Genomic DNA, 22542 nt, shown 5'->3' on the forward strand with positions numbered 1-22542 from the left:
GAGCGCCCTCTACTGTTTAAACTTCCCCGGACAGGAAGTGAAGCCAAAAAAAAATATAGCCAGCCGGTCCGGAACCCAGCGCGGAGAAGAAGACAGCGAGAGACCGGGGGACTCGCTCCGGCCGGAGCAGGTAATGTATAGCTGGTGGGCAGGCGGCGGCAGCTCCCCAGATTGTGATCAATTTCATGCTGAAATCGATTCACAATCTGTATGGCCACCTTAACTGCATGCAGTTAGATTAGGAGTAGCAGCAAGAGGAGAGCGAGTCAGGTGAAGAGATCATTGGGGAAAAGCAGCTTGTTGTGCTGTGTGAGGAGTCTGACAGTGAGTGAGGAGGGGGAGGCAGGAGAACATCATTGGGGAAAAGCAGCTTGTTGTGCTGTGTGAGGAGTCTGATAGTAAGGAGAGGAGAGGGGAGGCAGGAGAGCAGCAGTGTCTCATCTTGACTTGCACAGCAGAAAGGAGGAGGTGGCACTGCTGTCCTGACTGAGGAGGAATGGAGTGGCTGAGGGTGAGCAGTTTATTTGTCACAGAGTTGCAGCCAGCCAGCATGTTATTGTGTTGAGCTGCAGCATGTCATGTGAGAACATTAAATGAAGCAGAGTAAATTGCCAGGTGCTGTACGATCATTCCAAATCAGGGGGGGGGGGGGGGGGCATCCTCACAAGTTTGCCTCAGACAGCAAAAAGTCAAGAACCGGCCCTGTGCAGAATCTCTAAAAACTGGCATCAATGAGCTACCTAGTTCAGCAAGCTAACTGAGACCTGCCATAGGAAAGTCAGGCCAATGTCACTATAGACCGAAGCTGGGCCAGATGTGTCAGCTGTGAGCTCAGACCGCAGCCAATCTGTGACAGATGCGTCATTTACATAATTAAGGAAAAAAAACTGCACAAGAGACGCCCTTATTTGCTCCTCTCCTTCAGAATTAGAAGTTCCCTTTAATACTACCACTCGCTGCAGCAGCCCTAATGCAATTCGAAAGGTCAAACTCTAGTTAGCCGCTCGCTGGATCGCTCTGAGCAATCAATTCAGACCTCTAATTGGCTTGTTTAAGCTGAGCCAACAACGATGTGAGCAAATACCGGCTTGTTTTCTAATGTGAAAAATCAATCACAGGCAGGACAAATGTGTTGGGCTATGGTGGGGTTATCAATCCAGCAACACCCCCCCCCCCCCCCCCCCCTGACCACAGCATGGCGCCATTTCTGGATATTGTGGTGCTGCCAGCAAGACATCTTATGTTGGTCCCCCCCAATTTTGTAAATAGGAATATCACATTGTACATTAATGAATTTTGCCAGCACCAATAACATTTTAAGTTATCTACAGAAATTATGCTTCCCCCCCCCTCCTAAAGCCAAATACTCATTGGCAAATACGGCGAGATGGATCGGGGATCGCCGCTGCTCCCGTACGATCTTTCCCCCAATACATTTGGCTGAATCTGCAATCGTTGTTTGCGGCAGCGTAAAATGAACAATCACGTAAACGATCGTTCACACGATCGCGGCAAAACAAATAAGTGAATTAGGAGTGAAACGATTCTCAAAGACTTAATCGGATATGCCGGTCGTTCAAAAGCGAACAATTGCCGCGGGTGTTGTCATCGTTAAACACTGTTTAACTAATTTTCATTAAACGATGTTGCACGATAAAGTGGAAAAATTGTTTGTCGCTTAAAATTGTTTGCAAAAAATCATTTAGTGGGTTTGGGCCTTTGGAATATGTCTATAAATGGTACACAAATTATTACTAGGCAAGGCCAGTTGGCAGAAATAATGCATGTAAGCATATGGAGAAATCCATTCAACGTTCCTGCAGAGAAACTGCTCATACATACGTGCGCCAACGGTCATTCATAATCTAACGATATTTGTACACACGGTCTCACGTGAATGATGGATGGCATAAACATACTCACCAGGATAGACTGTTTGTTTTGCAATCGTTGCTCATTGTACAACTATCCATATGGGTTGTGTTCCAACAAGACTGATGAACCACAGTGGATTGTTTGATTCCAAATACTGTATATTCTTGCATATAAGCCTAGTTTTTCAGCACAAAAAATGTACTGAAAAGTTACTCCCTTGGCTTATGTGCGAGTCGGTGGAGCAGAACAGATGGTGGAGCAGGTTTTGTTACTGGCAGAGGAGCGTAAGGATCGTGCAATAGTGATCCTGATCTTGGCAGCTGGCTCCCTGCTGTGACAGTGCGCCCCACCCCCTGCAACTTGTGGAGCGGAGCGTGCAAGCAACGTGTCATCAGGGATTCTTCCGTGTGGCAGTCGCGGTCTCATATCTATGACCCCATCTAGTGGCATCTTGAGACAACTATCATCCTGGGGGCACATCTGGCTACTGTGGAGTGGGCAATAGTGGGGGAGGGGGGGGGGGGCTTATATGCGAGTCAATCACTGTTTCCTGGTTTCTGAGGGAAAAGTGGGTGTCCTGGCTTATACACGGCTCAGCTTATATGCGAGAATATATGGTACTTTTACCTAGCATATGTAACGATCGGTGAAGCACAGAGAGGATCTGATTACCAGTGATCTGCAGAATCACTGGGAATACAGATGTATACCAGATTATACGTGATCTGCAGTATCACTGATAATCCGATATACTAACTAACCTCTGTTCACCTGAGTAGAGTGTAGTGTTGGGTGCAACAGTAACACTTAGAGGACTAGGCCTCAGTGCAGCAAGGAGTACTGCACAGATTCCTTCCGCAGACCTGAGCTCTCCAAGACGGGAGGAGTCAGACTGACAGTAGGAAGGACAGACTGGAAGTAACCTTCAGGAGGAAGGATTACTAACAGAGCGAGGAACCGCCTCTAACAGTAAGGTCGGTTCTCGAGGTCGGACAAGCCAGGTCGTACACACACGGCAGATAAAGTACAAGATCAGGAGGCAAAGGCGGAGTCAATGTACAGGCAGGGTTCAGTAACGGGGTATCAGATATATCGGGGTACAAAATCAGGAGGCAAAGGCGGAGTCAAAGTACAGGCAGGTTTCAGCAATGGGGTATCAGAAATATCGAGGTACAAGATCAGAGTTCAGAAGGGTAGTCAAGGCAGGCAAAAGTCATAACAGATAATCACAATCAAACTAGTACTTTAGCTATCAACAGAATCTAGCTTAGTGTAGGATTACAGCTCCAGCTGGTCCCGGCACACTTGCGGATCTGACTACGGATCTGGGTGCTCCCACATATGTGATCGCACGCCAGACAAAGAGCAAGTGAACAACCAGCAGTATATATACTCTAGGACCTTTCCAGGACCTCCCTAATTGCTGGTCCAATGGGAGCAGTGGAATTTGTCAGCTGACCCAGCTGGTCAGCCGACTCCCTTCTAACTGCTATTTAAACTCTGCCTCTGTGCTCGCGCGCGTGTAAGTCTGAATCTTGGTGGACTATCAGTCCCAGCCACACCAGTACTGTCATGCAATGTATCTTGAGCACCGCGTGTGGGGGCCGCTTCCAATGCGGATTCCGCCGTTCCCAATGCGGATTCCGCCGCTCTGCCTAAGCGGCATGCGGCGGTTTTTCCGCGTTGTGATGCCCTGCTGGACGCGGAAACAGCCGCCTCACTTTGAGAGACCGCAGCTTTTCCGCGTTTCATCACAGCATATGTACAAGGCTTAGTTTCATGATGGGCTGCCGCTTCCAACATCATATTCAAAGACCGCCGTTGCCCCACCCAAGCTAATAATTATTAGCCTATTGTGCCAATCAAAGTGCGGAGAATACATCCTATGCAGCCACTGGACTGGATCCGGCGTGGCTCGGGGGGGGGGGGGGGGATGAGTGGAGCGGCCGTTATTAGCAAGGGGCGCGTAAGTTACCAAACATGCTACGCAGCACTACGGTGCATAGCAGGTGCACAACTCGCGCTCCTCCCATTAAAGAATGTGAGGATGAATGAATCAACCAACCCCATAGTCCTTAACTAGAATCACTCTCTGCCCTCAGGTTGTCAGAGCTGGGTAGAATATATCCAAAAAGAATTGTCTGTTCTGTAAGGGGGCTATGAAAGGTGCCAGGCCATCAAGAAATGGCTTGACACCCATAGCACTGACCTAGATTGAAACCATGCAATAGGGTGAAGTTGGGGGAAGTCGACAGTCTTCCTATTGTGTTATGCTCCTGATATGGTTGGGGGGGGGGGGGGGGGGGTGTTACCTTTGCTCTGCAACAATGGTTATCTTGTTCTGTTGTAAAATTTAAAATGCACAATACAATTTGTCTTTAAAGAAAAAATAGTAATATTTAAAGCGCTAGAAAGTAGCTTTTAAGTTTAAAACGTATTAAGATGGCCATACACTTATAGATTTGCAGCAGATTCGACCATCAGATAGATTTATAGCAGATGCCTGTCAAGTCCAATCTGACAGGAATCTATCTGATGTGTGCCACACACTAGGAACAGATTTCCAATAGATTTCAGGATGAAATCTATTGGAAATCGATCTAAATGCATTATTGGACCATTAGATCCAATGCAACTCTATGGGCCATGGCTGGCAGCAGATCGACCCAGATTTTGAATCCCGTCAGATAGATCAAATTGATCGAAATCGGCCGCAAATCAATCAAATAGGGAATTTGATAGAATCGATTTCTGATCGATCAATGGCTGAATTCGACCAGTGTATGGGCCCCTTTACAGTCACTCTTCTTGCTAGGACTATAGTAGCAGAAACGTTTCTGTACCATGTTAGCCAAACAAATTATATAGAGAAAACAAAGTCTTGTAAAAGTAATACCTTTTAATGGCTAACTAGAGTCTGAAGCCCCCCCCAAAATACCTCTTTTTAGGGCTGGTGCACACCGGAGCAGTTCTGAAGCGTTTTTTAAAACGCTTGCAGGGGGAAAACTGCTTGGCTAATGAAAGTGAATGGGATGGTGCACACCAGAGCAGCTCGTTTTTTCCACAAACGCAAACTCGGGGGCTGCAACATTTTTTAGATCTCCGAGGCGTTTCTGCCTCAATGTTAAAGTATAGAAAGTGGAAAACCGCTCTCAAAAAACGCTAGATCAGAGCTGTTTTCCAGGCGTTTTTGTGACAGAAGCTGTTCAGTTATAGCTTTACTGTAACAAAATATAAAATCTGCTATCCAAAAACGCTCCAAAAAAACGCTAGGCATGTTTAGAAAACCTCTCTAAACATGCCTAGGAATCGCTTTGAAAATCTGCTTCAAAAACTTCTAGCGTTAGCAGATCTGCTGGATCTGAGGTTTTCGGTGTGCACTGGCCTTTATTGGCCATTTATCTTAAGATCAACGCCACATTCACCGCGGCAGAACGAGGTATTCCCCCCCCCCACCCCCCAAAAAAAATTATTTGGGATCGCTTCCTGGTAGAGGCAGAGCTTTGCACAGTAGCTTTGCGCTCTGCTCGAGTCAATCTCTGCCAATCTCCGCCTCTCCCCGCCCCTCTCTCTTCTTTCACTGAGAGGGGAGGGGAGAGGCGGAGATCTGCAGAGACTGACTTGAGCCAGAGGCAGAGCTACAGGGCTAAGCTCTGACTCTCCCGGGCAGCAAAACCCATGACCTAGAAAGTCGTGGATTTTTGCCCCGGGATTTGGGGGTTATAAATACATCGTTCTGCCAAGGGAATGCAGCGTATCAGCTATGATCTTATGCTTAAAGAGGAGCTGTTAGGTATAAGGTCTCAGAGAAAATAAACACATATATCAGTAGCTAAAGATTGGCTGTACTTACATTACATATGCATTTCACTGTCCACGTTTGGATTTCACAGAATTTGTATATAGTATATGCAGAGATAGATGCTCCTGACAGCTCATGGCAGGCTCCATGTTTTTCTGTCAAATGTGTTGTCATGTCCTGCCTGCTTCCTGATCACAGAAAAGCTTGTACTTGAACAACACAGTGTGCAGTGAATATTAATGAGCCATGTGGCTAGGAACAATAGCTGACTCCTGCAGTGTACTCTGCCCGGAGATTTATCAGTGCTACGCGCTGGACTGATTACAAGCTGCTGTAACGTCTCATTAGCAGCCGAGGGGAGGGCCCCAGAATGCTTTGCAGTATAGTATGCGGCTTGCGTCCTCTTGGGTTTTAACAGCCTTTCTGATAAGCACACATCAAAGGTAACTGAGATTTTTATCTTCACTAATGGCTTTTGGGCTTCCTTCTAAACTGTTTTAACACAGGAGAATAGAGGTTTAAATTAGCTTCTGCAGTAGAGTTGGGCCGAACGGTTCGCCTGCGAACGGTTCCATGCGAACTTCAGTGGTTCGCGTCCCGCAGGCGAACCTTTGCGGAAGTTCGGTTCGCCCCATAATGCACATGGAGGGTCAACTTTGACCCTCTACATCACAGTCAGCAGGCCCAGTGTAGCCAATCAGGCTACACTAGCCCCTGGAGCCCCACCCCCCCTTATATAAGGCAGGCAGCGGCGGCCATTACGGTCACTCGTGTGCTGCCTGCGTTAGTGAGAGTAGGGCGAGCTGCTGCAGACTGTCTCTCAGGGAAAGATTAGTTAGGCTTAACTTGTTCCTGTCTGGCTGCATACCTGTTCTGTGAACCCACCACTGCATACCTGTGCTGTGAACCCACCACTGCATACCTGTGCTGTGAACCCACCACTGCATACCTGTGCTGTGAACCCACCACTGCATACCTGTGCTGTGAACCCACCACTGCATACCTGTGCTGTGAACCCACCACTGCATACCTGTGCTGTGAACCCACCACTGCATACCTGTGCTGTGAACCCACCACTGCATACCTGTGCTGTGAACCCACCACTGCATACCTGTGCTGTGAACCCACCACTGCATACCTGTTTAGTGAACCTGCCACTGCATACCTGTTCTGTTCAGTGGACCCGCCACTGTATACCTGTTCATTGAACCCACCACTGCATACCTGTGCTGTGAACCCACCACTGCATACCTGTTCTGTAAACCACCACTGCATACCTGTTCAGTGAACCCGCCACTGCATACCTGTTCTGTTCAGTGGACCCGCCACTGTATACCTGTTCAGTGAACCCGCCACTGCATACCTGTTCTGTTCAGTGGACCCGCCACTGTATACCTGTTCAGTGAACCCACCACTGCATACCTGTGCTGTGAACCCACCACTGCATACCTGTTCTGTGAACCCACCACTGCATACCTGTTCTGTGAACCCGCCACTGCATACCTGTTCTGTTCAGTGGACCCGCCACTGTATACCTGTTCAGTGAACCCGCCACTGCATACCTGTTCTGTTCAGTGGACCCGCCACTGTATACCTGTTCAGTGAACCCGCCACTGCATACCTGTTGTGTTCAGTGAACCTGCCACTGCATACCTGTTCTGTGAACCCGCCACTGTATACCTGTTCTGTTTAGTGAACCCGCCACTGTATACCTGTTCTGTTTAGTGAACCCGCCACTGCATACCTGTCTGTTCAGTGGACTCGCCACTGTATACCTGTTCAGTGAACCCGCCACTGCATACCTGTTGTGTTCAGTGAACCTGCCACTGCATGCCTGTTCTGTGAACCCGCCACTGTATACCTGTTCTGTTTAGTGAACCCGCCACTGTATACCTGTTCTGTTTAGTGAACCCGCCACTGTATACCTGTTCTGTTTAGTGAACCCGCCACTGCATACCTGTTCTGTTCAGTGGACCCGCCACTGTATACCTGTTCAGTGAACCCGCCACTGCATACCTGTTGTGTTCAGTGAACCTGCCACTGCATACCTGTTCTGTGAACCCGCTACTGTATACCTGTTCTGTTTAGTGAACCCGCCACTGTATACCTGTTCTGTTTAGTGAACCCGCCACTGCATACCTGTTCTGTTCAGTGGACCCGCCACTGTATACCTGTTCAGTGAACCCGCCACTGCATACCTGTTGTGTTCAGTGAACCTGCCACTGCATACCTGTGAACCCGCCACTGTATACCTGTTCTGTTTAGTGAACCCGCCACTGTATACCTGTTCTGTTTAGTGAACCCGCCACTGCATACCTGTTCTGTGAACCCGCCACTGCATACCTGTTCTGTTCAGTGAACCCGCCACTGCATACCTGTTCTGTTCAGTGGACCCGCCACTGTATACCTGTTCAGTGAACCCGTCACTGCATACCTGTTGTGTTCAGTGAACCTGCCACTGCATACCTGATTGATGTATACACATGCAAGATGTTTGAAAGCACTTTAGGCCTGCAATTTAGCATTCAATGTGATTTCTGCCCTTAAAACGCTGCTTTGCGTCAAATCCAGATTTTTCCCGGGGACTTTTGGCATGTATCCCACTCCTCCACCTGGGTTTCCAGGTGTTAGACCCCTTGAAACATCTTTTCCATCACTTTTGTGGCCAGCATAATTATTTTTTTTTTTCAAAGTTCGCATCCCCATTGAAGTCTATTGCGGTTCGCGAACTTTAACGCGAACCGAACCTTCCGCGGAAGTTCGCGAACCAGGTTCGCGAACCTAAAATCGGAGGTTCGGCCCAACTCCATTCTGCAGCCTGACAGTTACTCTTTAAGATAAATGGCCAGTAAAAAGAGGGTAATTTTGATGGCTTCAGACTCTCTTTAATTTATGCAAGCTTTCATGGACGTAGTCCTCTTCTTCAGGCATGTTTCCAGATGTTCGCTGAAGTAAAACACTGATGCAAGTAAACTGTAAACAGGAAGATGGCAGTTGTGCTGGTTACTGTTTAGCAGTTAGGTGTCAGTTGGTCAGTAGGCAGGAGCCAGTGAACTATAAGCTATTTACTTTGTTTTTTCTACTTTGCCAAAACTAGAAATCAGTACTTGAAAAACACTAAACTTTGCAAAGAAAAGACAATTTAAGAATGGCTTGCTCTCCGTATTTATTTTCAGCTACAGTAAAAGTTACAGGTCCTCTTTATACTGAAGGAAAAAAGTCTGAATATAGCAGGAGGGCCGTGGAAGTGATCGCAGCTGAGTGTGACTCTCTCCCATTTCACGCCACCTAATGCCAAATCCATGAGGCTAATTTATGATTCACCCAGAAAGGGATTACCGTCACTTCGAGGAATCTCATGTCTGACACGCTCTAATCAGGCAGCAGCAATTAAAACTAATAACTTTTGGGAAAACCGACTTTGGCCGAAGTACCAGGCAGCGCTGCAATTACAGGCCGCTGCAATTCTATTTACCTAAAACTGTCAAATCATGGGAACCACCTGTTCAGAACCCCCCACACCTTCATCACGCTGGTTCACCTCCGAGCTCCTAACTGTGAGTGTAACACCACACACATCCACTGTCACACTGTCTCTCTGTGCAATATTTCATACAGTATATGTATATACTCACAAATACATATATGGCAGAGTCCCCGGTATCTGGCACCAGCGGGAATTGCCTGATGCTGGATACCTGTGCTTGCAGCCCAAAAAAAGCACAAACCTCCCCAAGAAATACTCACCAAGCCTCTGGCAATGTCTTGTAGTCTTCCCTCCAGCTCCTAGCGGCTTTCCGGCATCTTCCATGCATTTAAGCCGGCATGTCACATGACCCACATTGGGTCCCCTGACATGGCGGAGCAGCGCACGGCTGTCGGGAGCCGCTGGAGCTGCAGTGAGACTACAAGACATCGCTGGAGGCGTGGTAAGTTTTTTTAAACGCCACCAAACCTCTGCTGTATAAATGTGCTAAATCATTGACTCTGTCCTCTGCTCCTCTATTCCGGTCTGGTATGCGGGCTTCTCCACGATGGACAGATACAAACTACAGAGGGTCATCAGATCATAGGGAGATCCTTTCTCTCACTGGACCTCCTCCACAACTCCAGATTGCGCACCAGAGCGACTAGAACTGCCAACGACCCCTCTCACCCTGGCCACTGCTTCTTCAGTCGGCTACATCAGGCCGCAGGTTTTGGGCCATCTCCACCAGAACTTCAAGGCATAGGAACTCTTCCCTCTGCGATAAACCTCTTGAACTCCCTCCATGCCCTCCAGCGTCCACTCCTCCCACTTTCTTACTCCCCAAGGCCGTGGCCGCTTGACCAAGTTGACTGTGTAGTGGAACTGTTGCTTTCGTTATGTATCTTGATGTCTCTGCTTACTTGTGATTTGCTGTACTATCTACATTCCTTTTTCTGCTCAGAGCTATGTAATGTGCCAAACCCAATTCTGGGAATGACCTAGTTGTGCTTGGCGAATAAATGTTCTCTGATTCTGATTTAATAGGAACACACTTGGTTGTTCCAATTATACATGTTCTTTACATCTCTGTAGTGACTCCGTTATAGCTCTGTGCAAGGGTACCCAAAGGCTGGCTATAGGTAGCTCACTATTTAAAGAGAAACTTAAGCCAATATCCCCCTTTCCCAGGAGAAATCTTTACCTTTTATCAAATAGATCATCAGGGGGGGGGGGGGGGGTGTATGGCTGATATTGTAGTGAAATCCCTCCCACAGTGTGATGATAGGATTTAGTTACTTAATAGGTTGCATGCAAGCTGTTAATGGAAACCAACATCCTCCTCTAGTGGTAGACAGGTCATGTGTATGCTCGGTGTGTATTCGACCCCACAAGTGGGGCTTGCACTCTTTTGCAAGTAGGCACTAGTCTGTTTTTAAGTAGCGCTGCTCATTTCCTTGCTATGTTCTTTTTTAAAAAGGCAAACTTCTGATTTTCTGCTTGTAGCTAACTCTTGAACTCATAGTTTTACGATGCCCATTGCCTCTGTATCAGTTTGGGCCTAATGCTGGGATTACACATTACGTTTTTTGCAAATAATCGTTCCGATAGATGCCTTCGATGATAAAATTCCGACATGTCCGATTTTCCGCTTGATTCTGTTCCACTCGATTTCTCATAGAAGTGAATGAAAAAAAGAAAAGAAAAATGAGTGGAAGATAAGAGAATGGAGCAGAAAATCGAATGGCTAATAGATTGCGCGCCGAATCGAACGTGAAAAACGTAACTTGTATTCCCAGCATTAGCTATGTGAGGATTGAGAAAACAAAGGGTCTTATCTATTTGTCATAAATCAGCTAACATCCTCTCAAGACCGTTTGGATGTTTTGTTTCAATTAAGGCATCATAATTACATGTATTTATGCTCCCCAAAAACTCCATGTATCCCCTTTTGATATTGCATGTACATACCTGTGTGGTCCAACATCTTGTCAGCATACAGGATTCGAGACTGATGAAGGCTGAATAGCCGAAAGCTTATGGCTGTCTACCGTACTTACTGGACTGGTAGACGGATCGGGGAATGTTCAGTGACGTGACCTGACGAACGTTCTCCGATCCATCTTCCTACCTGCAGGGTCCCGGGACGGCACGTGACGGGAGCGGCCAATCGCGGCAAATTCAACGGGAGTCATCTGACATCTTAAAGATCCGCTGTGACGGTCGTAATTGCCGTGCTTCCCAAAACTTTGTTTGCTTATTTGCGCACACATACCCATGTTGCGAAAATTGTGAAAACGAACCTGCGTTGTGGAAAACATCGCTTCAAAAATTGCAAGGTGGGTACATAGCTTAACTCTTATTCTTTTACGTTATCCAATAAATGGCATTATCCTGATTCAAAACTTCTTGTAACTATCTCCTGTATCAGACAAACAAAAGTTTGCTTTCTTAACCACTTGCCGACCGCCTACTTCATATTGGCGGCGGCAAAGTGGCAGCCCCAGGACCACGTAACGCAGATTGGCGTCAGGTCCTGGGGCACTCTCTGGCCGGGGATCGCGCGCTGGGATGCGCGCGCATCCACCGGCAATAGGCTCCGCCCACCCGCGACGTCAACCCGCCGGCCAATCGGAAGCACCGGCGGGTTGTTAACCCCGCGATCGCCGCTACAAAGTGTATAATACACTTTGTAATGTATACAAAGTGTATTATACAGGCTGCCTCCTGCCCTGGTGGTCCCAGTGTCCGAGGGACCACCAGGGCAGGCTGCAGCCACCCTAGTCTGCACCCAAACACACTGATCTGCCCCCCCTGCCCCCTGATCGCCCACAGTACCCCTCAGACCCCCCCCTGCCCACCCCCCAGACCACCATTTGCACACAATCACCCCCCTAATCACCCATCAATCACTCCCTGTCACTATCTGTCAACGCTATTTTTTTTTTTAGTCCCTAAACTGCCCCCTGCTCCCTCCTGATCACCCCCCCCCCACCCCTCAGATTCTCCCCAGACCTCCCCAGACCCTCCCCCCCCCTGCGTACTGTATGCATCTATCCCCCCTGATTAACTGTCAATCACCTGTCAATCACCCGTCAATCACCCCCTGTCACTGCCACCCATCAATCAGCCCCTAACCTACCCCTTGCGGGCAATCTGATCACCCACCCACACCAATAGATCGCCCGCAGATCCGACATCAGATCACCTCCCAAATCCATCGTTTACATCTATTCTCTCCTCTAAACACCCACTAATTACCCATCAATCACCCATCAATCACCCCCTATCACCACCTGTCACTGTTACCCATCAGATTAGACCCTTGCGGGCACCCAATCGCCCGCCCACACACTCAGATTGCCCTCAACCCCCCCCCCCCCCCTTATCGATTCGCCAGTGCATTATTTACATCCGTTCTTCCCTGTAATAACCCACTGATCACCTGTCAATCACCCCCTGTCACTGCCACCCATCAATCACCCCCTGTCACTGCCACCCATCAATCAGCCCCTAACCTGCCCCTTGCGGGCAATCTGATCACCCACCCACACCAATAGATCGCCCGCAGATCCGACATCAGATCACCTCCCAAATCCATCGTTTACATCTATTCTCTCCTCTAAACACCCACTAATTACCCATCAATCACCCATCAATCACCCCCTGTCACTGTTACCCATCAGATTAGACCCTTGCGGGCACCCAATCGCCCGCCCACACACTCAGATTGCCCTCAACCCCCCCCCCCCCCCTTATCGATTCGCCAGTGCATTATTTACATCCGTTCTTCCCTGTAATAACCCACTGATCACCTGTCAATCACCCCCTGTCACTGCCACCCATCAATCACCCCCTGTCACTGCCACCCATCAATCAGCCCCTAACCTGCCCCTTGCGGGCAATCTGATCACCCACCCACACCAATAGATCGCCCGCAGATCCGACATCAGATCACCTCCCAAATCCATCGTTTACATCTATTCTCTCCTCTAAACACCCACTAATTACCCATCAATCACCCCCTATCACCACCTGTCACTGCTACCCATCAGATTAGACCCTAATCTGCCCCTTGCGGGCACCCAATCACCCGCCCACACCTCAGAACGCCCTCAGACCCCAGCCCTGATCACCTCGCTAGTGCATTGCTTGCATCTATTTCCCCCCTCTAATCACACCTTGAGACACCCATAAATCACCTCCTGTCACCCCCTAGCACACCTACCCATCAGATCAGGCCCTAATTTGCCCCGTGTGGGCTCCTGATCACTCGGCCAAACCCTCAGATCCCCCTCAGACCCCCTTCCGATCACCTCCCCAGTGCATTGATTGCATCTATTTTCCCCTCTAACCGCCCCCTGAGACACCCATCAATCACCTCCTGTCACCCCCCTAGCACTCCTATCCATCAGATCAGGCCCAATACATCCTGTCATCTAAGAGGCCACCCTGCTTATGACCGTTTCCACAAAATTTGCCCTCTCATAGACCACCTGTCATCAAAATTTGCAGATGCTTATACCCCTGAACAGTCATTTTGAGAAATTTGGTTTCCAGACTACTCACAGTTTTGGGCCCGTAAAATGCCAGGGCAGTATAGGAACCCCACAAGTGACCCCATTTTAGAAAGAAGACACCCCAAGGTATTCTGTTAGGTGTATGATGAGTTCATAGAAGATTTTATTTTTTGTCAAAAGTTAGCGGAAATTGGATTTTTATTGTTTTTTTCACAAAGTGTCATTTTTCACTAACTTGTGACAAAAAATAAAATCTTCTATGAACTCACCATACCCCTAACGGAATACCTTGGGGTGTCGTCTTTCTAAAATGGGGTCACTTGTGGGGTTCCTATACTGCCCTGGCATTTTAGGGGCCCTAAACCGTGGGGAGTAGTCTAGAAAACAAATGCCTCAAAATGACCTGTGAATAGGACGTTAGGCCCCTTAGCGCACCTAGGCTGCAAAAAAGTGTCACACGTAGTATCGCCATACTCAGGAGAAGTAGTATAATGTGTTTTGTGGTGTATTTTTACACATACCCATGCTGGGTGGGAGAAATCTCTCTGTAAATGGACAATTGTGTGTAAAAAAAAATCAAAAATGTGTCATTTACAGAGATATTTCTCCCACCCAGCATGGTTATATGTAAAAATACACCACAAAACACATTATACTACTTCTTCTGAGTACGGCGATACCACATGTGTGACACTTTTTTGCAGCCTAACTGTGCTAAGGGGCCCAAAGTCCAATGAGTACCTTTAGGATTTCACAGGTCATTTTGAGACATTTGGGTTTAAGACGACTACTCACGATTTAGGGCCCCTAAAATGCCAGGGCAGTATTGGAACCCCACAAATGACCCCATTCTAGAAAGAAGACACCCCAAGGTATTCCGTTAGGAGTATGGTGAGTTCATAGAAGATTTTATTTTTTGTCACAAGTTAGCGGAAATTGATATGTATTGTTTTTTTTTTTCACAAAGTGTCATTTTCCGCTAACTTGTGACAAAAAAAAAATCTTCTATGAACTCACCATACCCCTAACGGAATACCTTGGGGTGTCTTCATTCTAAAATGGGGTCACTTGTGGGGTTCCTATACTGCCCTGGCATTTTAGGGACCCTAAACCGTGAGGAGTAGTCTAGAATCCAAATGCCTCAAAATGACCTGTGAATAGGACGTTAGGCCCCTTAGCGCACCTAGGTTGCAAAAAAGTGTCACACATGTGGTATCGCCGTACTCAGAAGAAGTAGTATAATGTGTTTTGAGGTGTATTTTTATACATACCCATGCTGGGTGGGAGAAATCTCTCTGTAAATGGACAATTGTGTGTAAAAAAAATCAAATAATTGTCATTTACAGAGATATTTCTCCCACCTAGCATCTGTATGTGTAAAAATACACCCCAAAACACATTATACTACTTCTCCTGAGTACGGCGGTACCACATGTGTGGCACTTTCTTGCACCCTAAGTGCGCTAAGGGGCCCAAAGTCCAATGAGTACCTTTAGGATTTCACAGGTCATTTTGCGACATTTGGTTTCAAGACTACTCCTCACGGTTTAGGGCCCCTAAAATGCCAGGGCAGTATAGGAACCCCACAAATGACCCCATTTTAGAAAGAAGACACCCCAAGGTATTCCGTTAGGAGTATGGTGAGTTCATAGAAGATTTTATTTTTGTCACAAGTTAGCAGAAAATGACACTTTGTGAAAAAAAACAATTAAAATCAATTTCCGCTAACTTGTGACAAAAAAAAAAAAATCTTCTATGAACTCACCATCCTCCTAATGGAATACCTTGGGGTGTCTTCTTTCTAAAATGGGGTAATTTGTGGGATTCCTATACTGTCCTGGCATTTTAGGGGCCCTAAACCGTGAGGAGCAGTCTTGAAACGAAATTTCTCAAAATGACCTGTGAAATCCTAAAGGTACTCATTGGACTTTGGGCCCCTTAGCGCAGTTAGGGTGCAAAAAAGTGCCACACATGTGGTATCGCCGTACTCAGGAGAAGTATTATAATGTGTTTTGGGGTGTATTTTTCCACATACCCATGCTGAGTGGGAGAAATATCTCTATAAATTGACAATTGTGTGTTAAAAAAAGAAAACAATTGTCATTTACGGAGATATTTCTCCCACCCAGCATGGGTATGTGTAAAAATACACCCCAAAACACATTATACTACTTCTCCTGAGTACGGCAATACCACATGTGTGGCACTTTTTTGCAGCCTAACTGCGCTAAGGGGCCCAAAGTCCAATGAGCATCTTTAGGCTTTACAGGGGTGCTTACAATTAGGCACCCCCCAAAATGCCAGGACAGTGAACACACCCCACAAATGACCCCATTTTGGAAAGTAGACACTTCAAGGTATTCAGAGAGTAGCATAGTGAGTCCGTGGCAGATTTCATTTTTTTTTGTCGCAAGTTAGAAGAAATGGAAACTTTTTTTTTTTTTTTTTTTTGTTACAAAGTGTCATTTTCCGCTAACTTGTGACAAAAAATAAAATCTTCTATGAACTCACTATGCCTCTCACTGAATACTTTGGGATGTCTTCTTTCCAAAATGGGGTCATTTGGGGGGGATTTGTACTATCCTGGAATTTTAGCCCCTCATGAAACCTGACAGATGCGCAGAAAAGTCAGAGATGCTTGAAAATGGGAAAATTCACTTTTGGCACCATAGTTTGTAAACGCTATAACTTTTACCCAATCCAATAAATATACACTGAATGGGTTTTTTTTTTTATCAAAGACATGTAGCAGAATAACTTTCTCGCTCAAATGTATAGGAAATTTTACTTTATTTGAAAAATGTCAGCACAGAAAGTTAAAAAAGTCATTTTTTTGACAAAATTCATGTCTTTTTTGATGAATATAATAAAAACTAAAACTCGCAGCAGCAATCAAATAGCACAGAAAGAAAGCTGTATTAGTGACAAGAAAAGGAGGTAGAATTCATTTAGGTGGTAGGTTGTATGACTGAGCAATAAACCGTGAAAGCTGCAGTGGTCCGAATGGAAAAAAAGGCTCTGGTCCTTAAGGGGTTTTATGACTGCAGTCCTTAAGTGGTTAAAACAGAAAGAATTTGCGATAATTCAGGTTGGAGTGAGCTTGAGATGTCTCCCAGTGCATCACTGCTGAATATATGCAAATTAACCATTGTACCCTTAGAAGCTAAACACACCTCCAGAACCGCTGGAATGCAATGATGTGTCAGCTTGTTAATTTGTACAGAGCCAGAATAATCCAACATGCATACAGACTGTTTCAGATTGTTTGATCCTCATCAGTGCATGGCATGGATTAATTTGGCTCTATGGAGTAGGGCTTGTAACACCGAGAGGTACAGACTAACCAGCAAGCTCATGGTGACCCAGAACTCATTGGAGTGTGTAAGGGACTACAATGGTCCTAAAAGCCCCCTCCTGTATCAGATAAAATGGTCCCTTGGACTTTTGTGTGAAGAATGGATGAGCTCCCTCTGGCACGTCTATAAATAAATGAACTTGCATTTTGTGTTAAAAACTCAACCCCTTGACCTTCTCGAGAAGCAAAGAACCCGACAGACGTGACCAGCTGCACATTCCATGACAGGCCATGCAGCTCGAGAAGCGCAGAGTCATCAGAAAACAACCTCTTACCAAGAGCAGGCGGAGGATTGGCCAACAAATGCGGAGTGACATCAACCAGGACCTCAGCAGCCGCCAGCTTGACTTCCACCTGTAGTTCATCTCCGCAGCATTGGACCACGAGGGTCACCCAATCCTTCAGCGGTGACTCAGAGGCCTGTGGAAGAGATATCAGGGTGAGACCGGCCAGATGTGCCCAGAACAGTAAATCAACCTCGTAAATCTTCCATCTGACTAAACATAGAGCCCTTCAGAGCTCTGTGATAAAAAGCCACACTTAAAAAGCCATTTTTCACCACATTAATTTTTCACCGCCCTTATCTCATTAAAACAAAAATAAATGAATGTCCAAAGAAGTTGTCCCCCCACACACACATTCGCCCTCCCCCACAATAGATCATTCACCATTCAACTCCAATCTTTTTTTTCCCTCTTTTTGTAAAACATTACAAAAAATTGCTTTCCTAAAACAGAAAGAATTTGCTATAATTCAGGTTGGAGTGAGCTCGAGATGTCTCCCAGGCACCACTGCTGAATATATGCAAATTAACCATTCTTTGTAAAACATTGAAATTGTGACTTTTTAATAGTTAAATGTGATGGAAAATTACCCATCCAAAACATTTTATTTTATTCAGGAGGAAATAAACCATCTGGTTAAAACTATCCATAACGTCACCTGATCCTACTCATGGGATTCTGGGGCCATAAGAATAGGCATTCTTATCAGAGCCGGGACAAGGTCCTCCAGCACCCAGGGCTGAGACACCAAAACGCGCCCCTCCATCCCTCCCACCCCAGCCGTCACACACTGATTACTATTAGACTAAGAGGCGCCCCAGGGCCCCCAATACCTTAATCTCTAGTTATCTGACTTGCAGTCACTGCCATGTATCTCCTTTTGTTATTTCTCTCTGCGTCAAACACAATATGGGAATGATAGCTGAGTGAGTTGTGTGCCCCCTCCTACACTGCGCCCTGAGGCTGGAGCCTCTCTTGCCTCTGCCCGGCCCTGCTTCTTATGTCTGATCCTACAGCCATAATGCTGGGATTACGTGATACGTTTTTTGCGTTCTATTCGGCGCAATCTATTAGCCATTCTATTTTCTGCTCGAGTATCTTATCTTCCACTCCTTTTTCTTATCTTTTTTCCATTGACTTTTATAAGAAACCGAGCGGAATCGAGTCGAGCGGAACATCGGACATGTCGGAATTTTATCATCGAAGGCGTCTATCGGAACGATTCTTACAAAAAAACGTATCGTGTAATCCCAGCATAAGAATAGGCCTTCTCCTAAAGGTGGCCACTAACTGTCCAATTTCTAGCGAAAAACCGTTCGAGCGATCAGAAATTCTGATCGGATTGGTTGTAAATAACCTCCGTTGATAAACACAATCAAAAAAAATGCCGTCCGAATGAATTTTCGTCGAACCAAAATTTGGATTTTCTTGTCGGTTGTGATACATAGGAAGCAAAGATTGGTTCGTTGATGGTGTAGTGAACGATGTATTACAATATTTCACTTCCGATAAGAATTTTTGATCGCTCGAACGATTTTTCGCTAGAAATTGCACTGTTAGTGGCCACCTTAAGCCAAACATGGTAAAGAGAGCTGAAAGAGTACATGATATGATTAGTGATGAACAAAAACTTCAACAAACATGCAAATCACCTATGACCCAGGCAGGGAGTGACATTTACACTATAGTAGCCAGGGGTGTAACTACAAATCATAACCCTTAATATCCACACCCCTTCTCTTCCCACCCCTTGGTGACCCTCACAGCCCAGGGGCCCATCTCACAAGGGTCATATAACAAGTGTGCCCATCAGGATCGTCACACCCATAACAAGTGTAACCACAAAACACCTGATCTGGAGTATCAGAGGAAGGGAAGGTTAGTAGTTGGGGCCTTTGTGCAGTCGCAAGGGCTGCTCCCCTGTAGTTACTTGTAGTGCAGGTATCAGGAAATCACTTAAAAAAGGAGTGGAAATCCCGATTCCTACAAAGAAGGGGAGACTGGCAGGGGCGTAACTAGACATCACTGGGCCCCCCTGCAAAACTTTGGAAGGGGCCCCCCCACCCCCTCGCTTTCTGCACAGGAAAACTGAGGGCCAATGTGTTTTCCCCATGCAGATACAAACACTTAGACTTGAAGGAAACATCAGGCAATCTATGCTACCCCCAGATCTACTTACCCGGGGCTTCCTCCAGCCCCGTACAGCCGACAAGTCCCTCCCTCGCAGCTCTGCTCCCAGTACATACATACACACACAGCCGTATTATTTTACTACATGAGAGCACATGCTATATGGAGGAACAACAATGACATGCTGAACATAAGATATAGTATTCACTGTAACTTTGGCAAAACATTCAGAATGTCACTGATTGATACTGTCATTACTGTTGATACTGTTACCTGGACAGGATGAGACAACCAGCTCTCAATGAGGCAGCGACAGTCAGACATCAATCTTACCCACTCCACTGTGTCCTTAATCAGACACTATAAGGTCACCAGCCTGTGTGTGATAAAGATCTAGAAATCTCTTCTGAGGGACAGTCTACAACTTTTTTTTTGTAACAACTGCTTTGTTTGTAACGTTGTACATGAAGTCATCAGAACTGCTGCAGTGTGAGACAGATGTTTTTTACGAACCCTAGGGAGCAGGGACAGTGTACAAATTCCAAAGTGTGTATGAGTCCTTATCTGTGTGGTAGACACATGCAGTCAATATAAGAATGGTACAAGAGTAGAATATGTTTTATCTCCATGACCTAGTTAGTTGTCAGTCTCTCAAACTTTTGCCCCCACAGGCCCCCTGTGGCTTCTGGGCCCCCCTGCAGAGGCATCCCTTGCAGGGTCTATTGTTACGCCCCTGGAGACCGGGAGCCCAATCGTGCAGTATTGTTAGATGCAGATATTCTGTTTTCCATTTGCATCTAACGATACTGCACAATTGGGTTCCCGGTCTCCCCTTCTTTATAGGAATCGTGATTTCCACTCCTCTTCGAAGTGATTTCCCGAAACCTGCACTACAAATACTCACAAAGACGGGTTGCAATCCTGCAGCCACCGTGTAGACATGCATAAAAGTACCATTCCCGCTCGGTGTCCCAGTACCTACTGGAACTGGGCGGTCGCTCTCCTCATATGGTCCTTTCCACTGGTCAATCGGGTCAACCAGTAGCAAGGGCTGACACTTCTGATTTAGGTTTGGGCTAACACTGGACTGAGGCTGTTGGGGAGCCACCCAAGGGGTTAAATAGATTAGTGGAACTAAACTACTATAGTATATATAACATGGAGGTATCTTACCTTCAATGAAGACTCGCATGGATGGAAAAAAGGAGTCTTTATTATAAAACACGGTTATACTGTCTCAGCCCGCCGCCTCCTCAGGTCAACACAAACAGATAACCTTTTAGATGAGCCGTGTGGTGTGTGGGCGCGACCAACCTTCATCCAGTGTTACCCCTGTAGTGACGCTCCTGATCGTAGGCTCTGGCTTCTGGTTAGCTAATTAAATGTCACCTGCGGGCTTTAATATGCTCCTTTTCAATCTTCTTGAGTCAGACTGTTTTCACGGGGAGGCGGGATACACTGCCTCAGCAATGCTGGATTTATACTATTACTGCCCCTAGACCAGGGGTAGGGAACCTATGGCTCGGGAGTCAGATGTAGCTCTTTTGATGGCTTGTCAGGTCCAGTGACTTTGTAGGACTAGATCCCTGCACTTTGATTGGCCCAATAAGCTGTCACTTGACAAGCAGCCTATTGGGTCAAAGTGCAGGGATCTCATCCTACAAAGTGAATCAACCCCCAAGTCAGCTAGCTAATTGTACAAGCTGTTAGTCGGTATTTCTCCTGTCTGGCTCTCCGGGAAATTGCTGATGCTGCTGAAACCCAAGAGAAGCTGAAGACGTGTCTGACACGTCCGCTGCCTGGAGGATCAACTGTATACACATCACCATGGCAACAGAACGTGAGCCCTATGCTGCGCATGCGCACTGCCCCAGTTTGAAACATATTGTTTGGCTCTCAGGAAATTACATTTTAAAATATGTGGCGTTTATGGCTCTCTCAGCCAAACAGGTTCCTGACCCCTGCCCTAGACTAAATATGTTGGGTCTCCCTGCCATGTGCCCCTCCCATTCAATGTGCAGCCTTCCCCTCCCCTTTCTTCCAAGTGTAACATCTATGCATGCAGCCACTCTTTTTCATCAGCTTCCCTTTTTCATGCATTGCTCCCCTTTGCAAGCTTTCTCCTTCATATGTAGCAACCCCGTGGGCTGTAGCCGGCCAAGGCCCGGGCCCTTGTGACCTTTCTAGATATTCAGGCCCTGCACTTCCTGCTCCGCTCCCATGCACCTGTCAGGCATATGCTAGTGCTCAGCACAAGCTGCGCGGAGGCGTTTGTCACACTCAGACGCAACATGACGCATTGCATTGCTGCTGGGTAACAGTGACGTTTGTGAAATGCTGACGTGTGGGGTTACAAATTCCGCAGCATTCAATTGCAGATGGAAGGCGCTCATTGGTCGGCAGATGGAAGGGTGAACTGCCCAATAGGCATGTAAGCAGAATTTTTTGCTTTTAGAAAAGATTACCATTACAGTTAGTGATAATATGCAAAACTAGTGGTCCTATAGGGGGAATGCGGACAATTTTCCAGGGCTCAGTTTCTCGGTGGCCCCCCAAGGCAAGGATTGTAGAGGTCACAACAACTTTACTGTAACCACAAAACTAATGCAAGGGGAACCAACCTATCTTCCTATCCAGTCCAGAATCAGATTCAAGATACTGTGTCTGACCTACAAATCTGTCCACAAAACCTGTCCAACCTACATTTCCGATCTTACTCAGAGGTACACACCTAGCCGCTCACTCAGCTCTTCCAATGAACTTCGCCTAACCGCCCCCCACATCACCCAGTCCCATGCACGCCTCCAGGACTTCTCAAGAGCTGCTCCAACACTATGGAACTCCCTACCTCCACCCATTAGGGCAGCCCCCTCCTTCAACATCTTCAAGAAGGCCCTCAAAACTCACCTTTTCACTCTGGCCTACCACCCCTCACTGGTGCTCTAAACCTACAGCTGAACTCTGGTCCCCTACCTCGCGTGTCCCCACCTCTCCCTCTAGATTGTAAGCCTTTGGGCAGGGTCCTCCTCCTTTTGTGTCCTACCTGATCATGCACCTCCATTACTGTGCACCCATGCTATGCATCTGAGTGAACCTAACTTGCCTAATCT

At 46.8% G+C, this 22542-nt stretch overlaps 1 protein-coding gene across 2 annotated transcripts in view; it reads right to left on the bottom strand.

Annotated features, from left to right (window-relative positions):
* Positions 1-22542, bottom strand: part of THADA (THADA armadillo repeat containing) — a 782712-nt gene that overhangs the window by 116498 nt on the left and 643672 nt on the right. For both annotated transcript variants that reach the window (XM_068233009.1, XM_068233008.1), the window contains one exon: positions 17294-17438. In XM_068233009.1, coding sequence (XP_068089110.1) covers positions 17294-17438 — 145 coding nt within the window. The remainder of the gene's footprint in view (positions 1-17293; positions 17439-22542) is intronic.

This window comes from Hyperolius riggenbachi, chromosome 4 (assembly GCF_040937935.1).
Source record: "Hyperolius riggenbachi isolate aHypRig1 chromosome 4, aHypRig1.pri, whole genome shotgun sequence".
Classification (NCBI taxonomy): Eukaryota; Metazoa; Chordata; class Amphibia; order Anura; family Hyperoliidae; genus Hyperolius; species Hyperolius riggenbachi.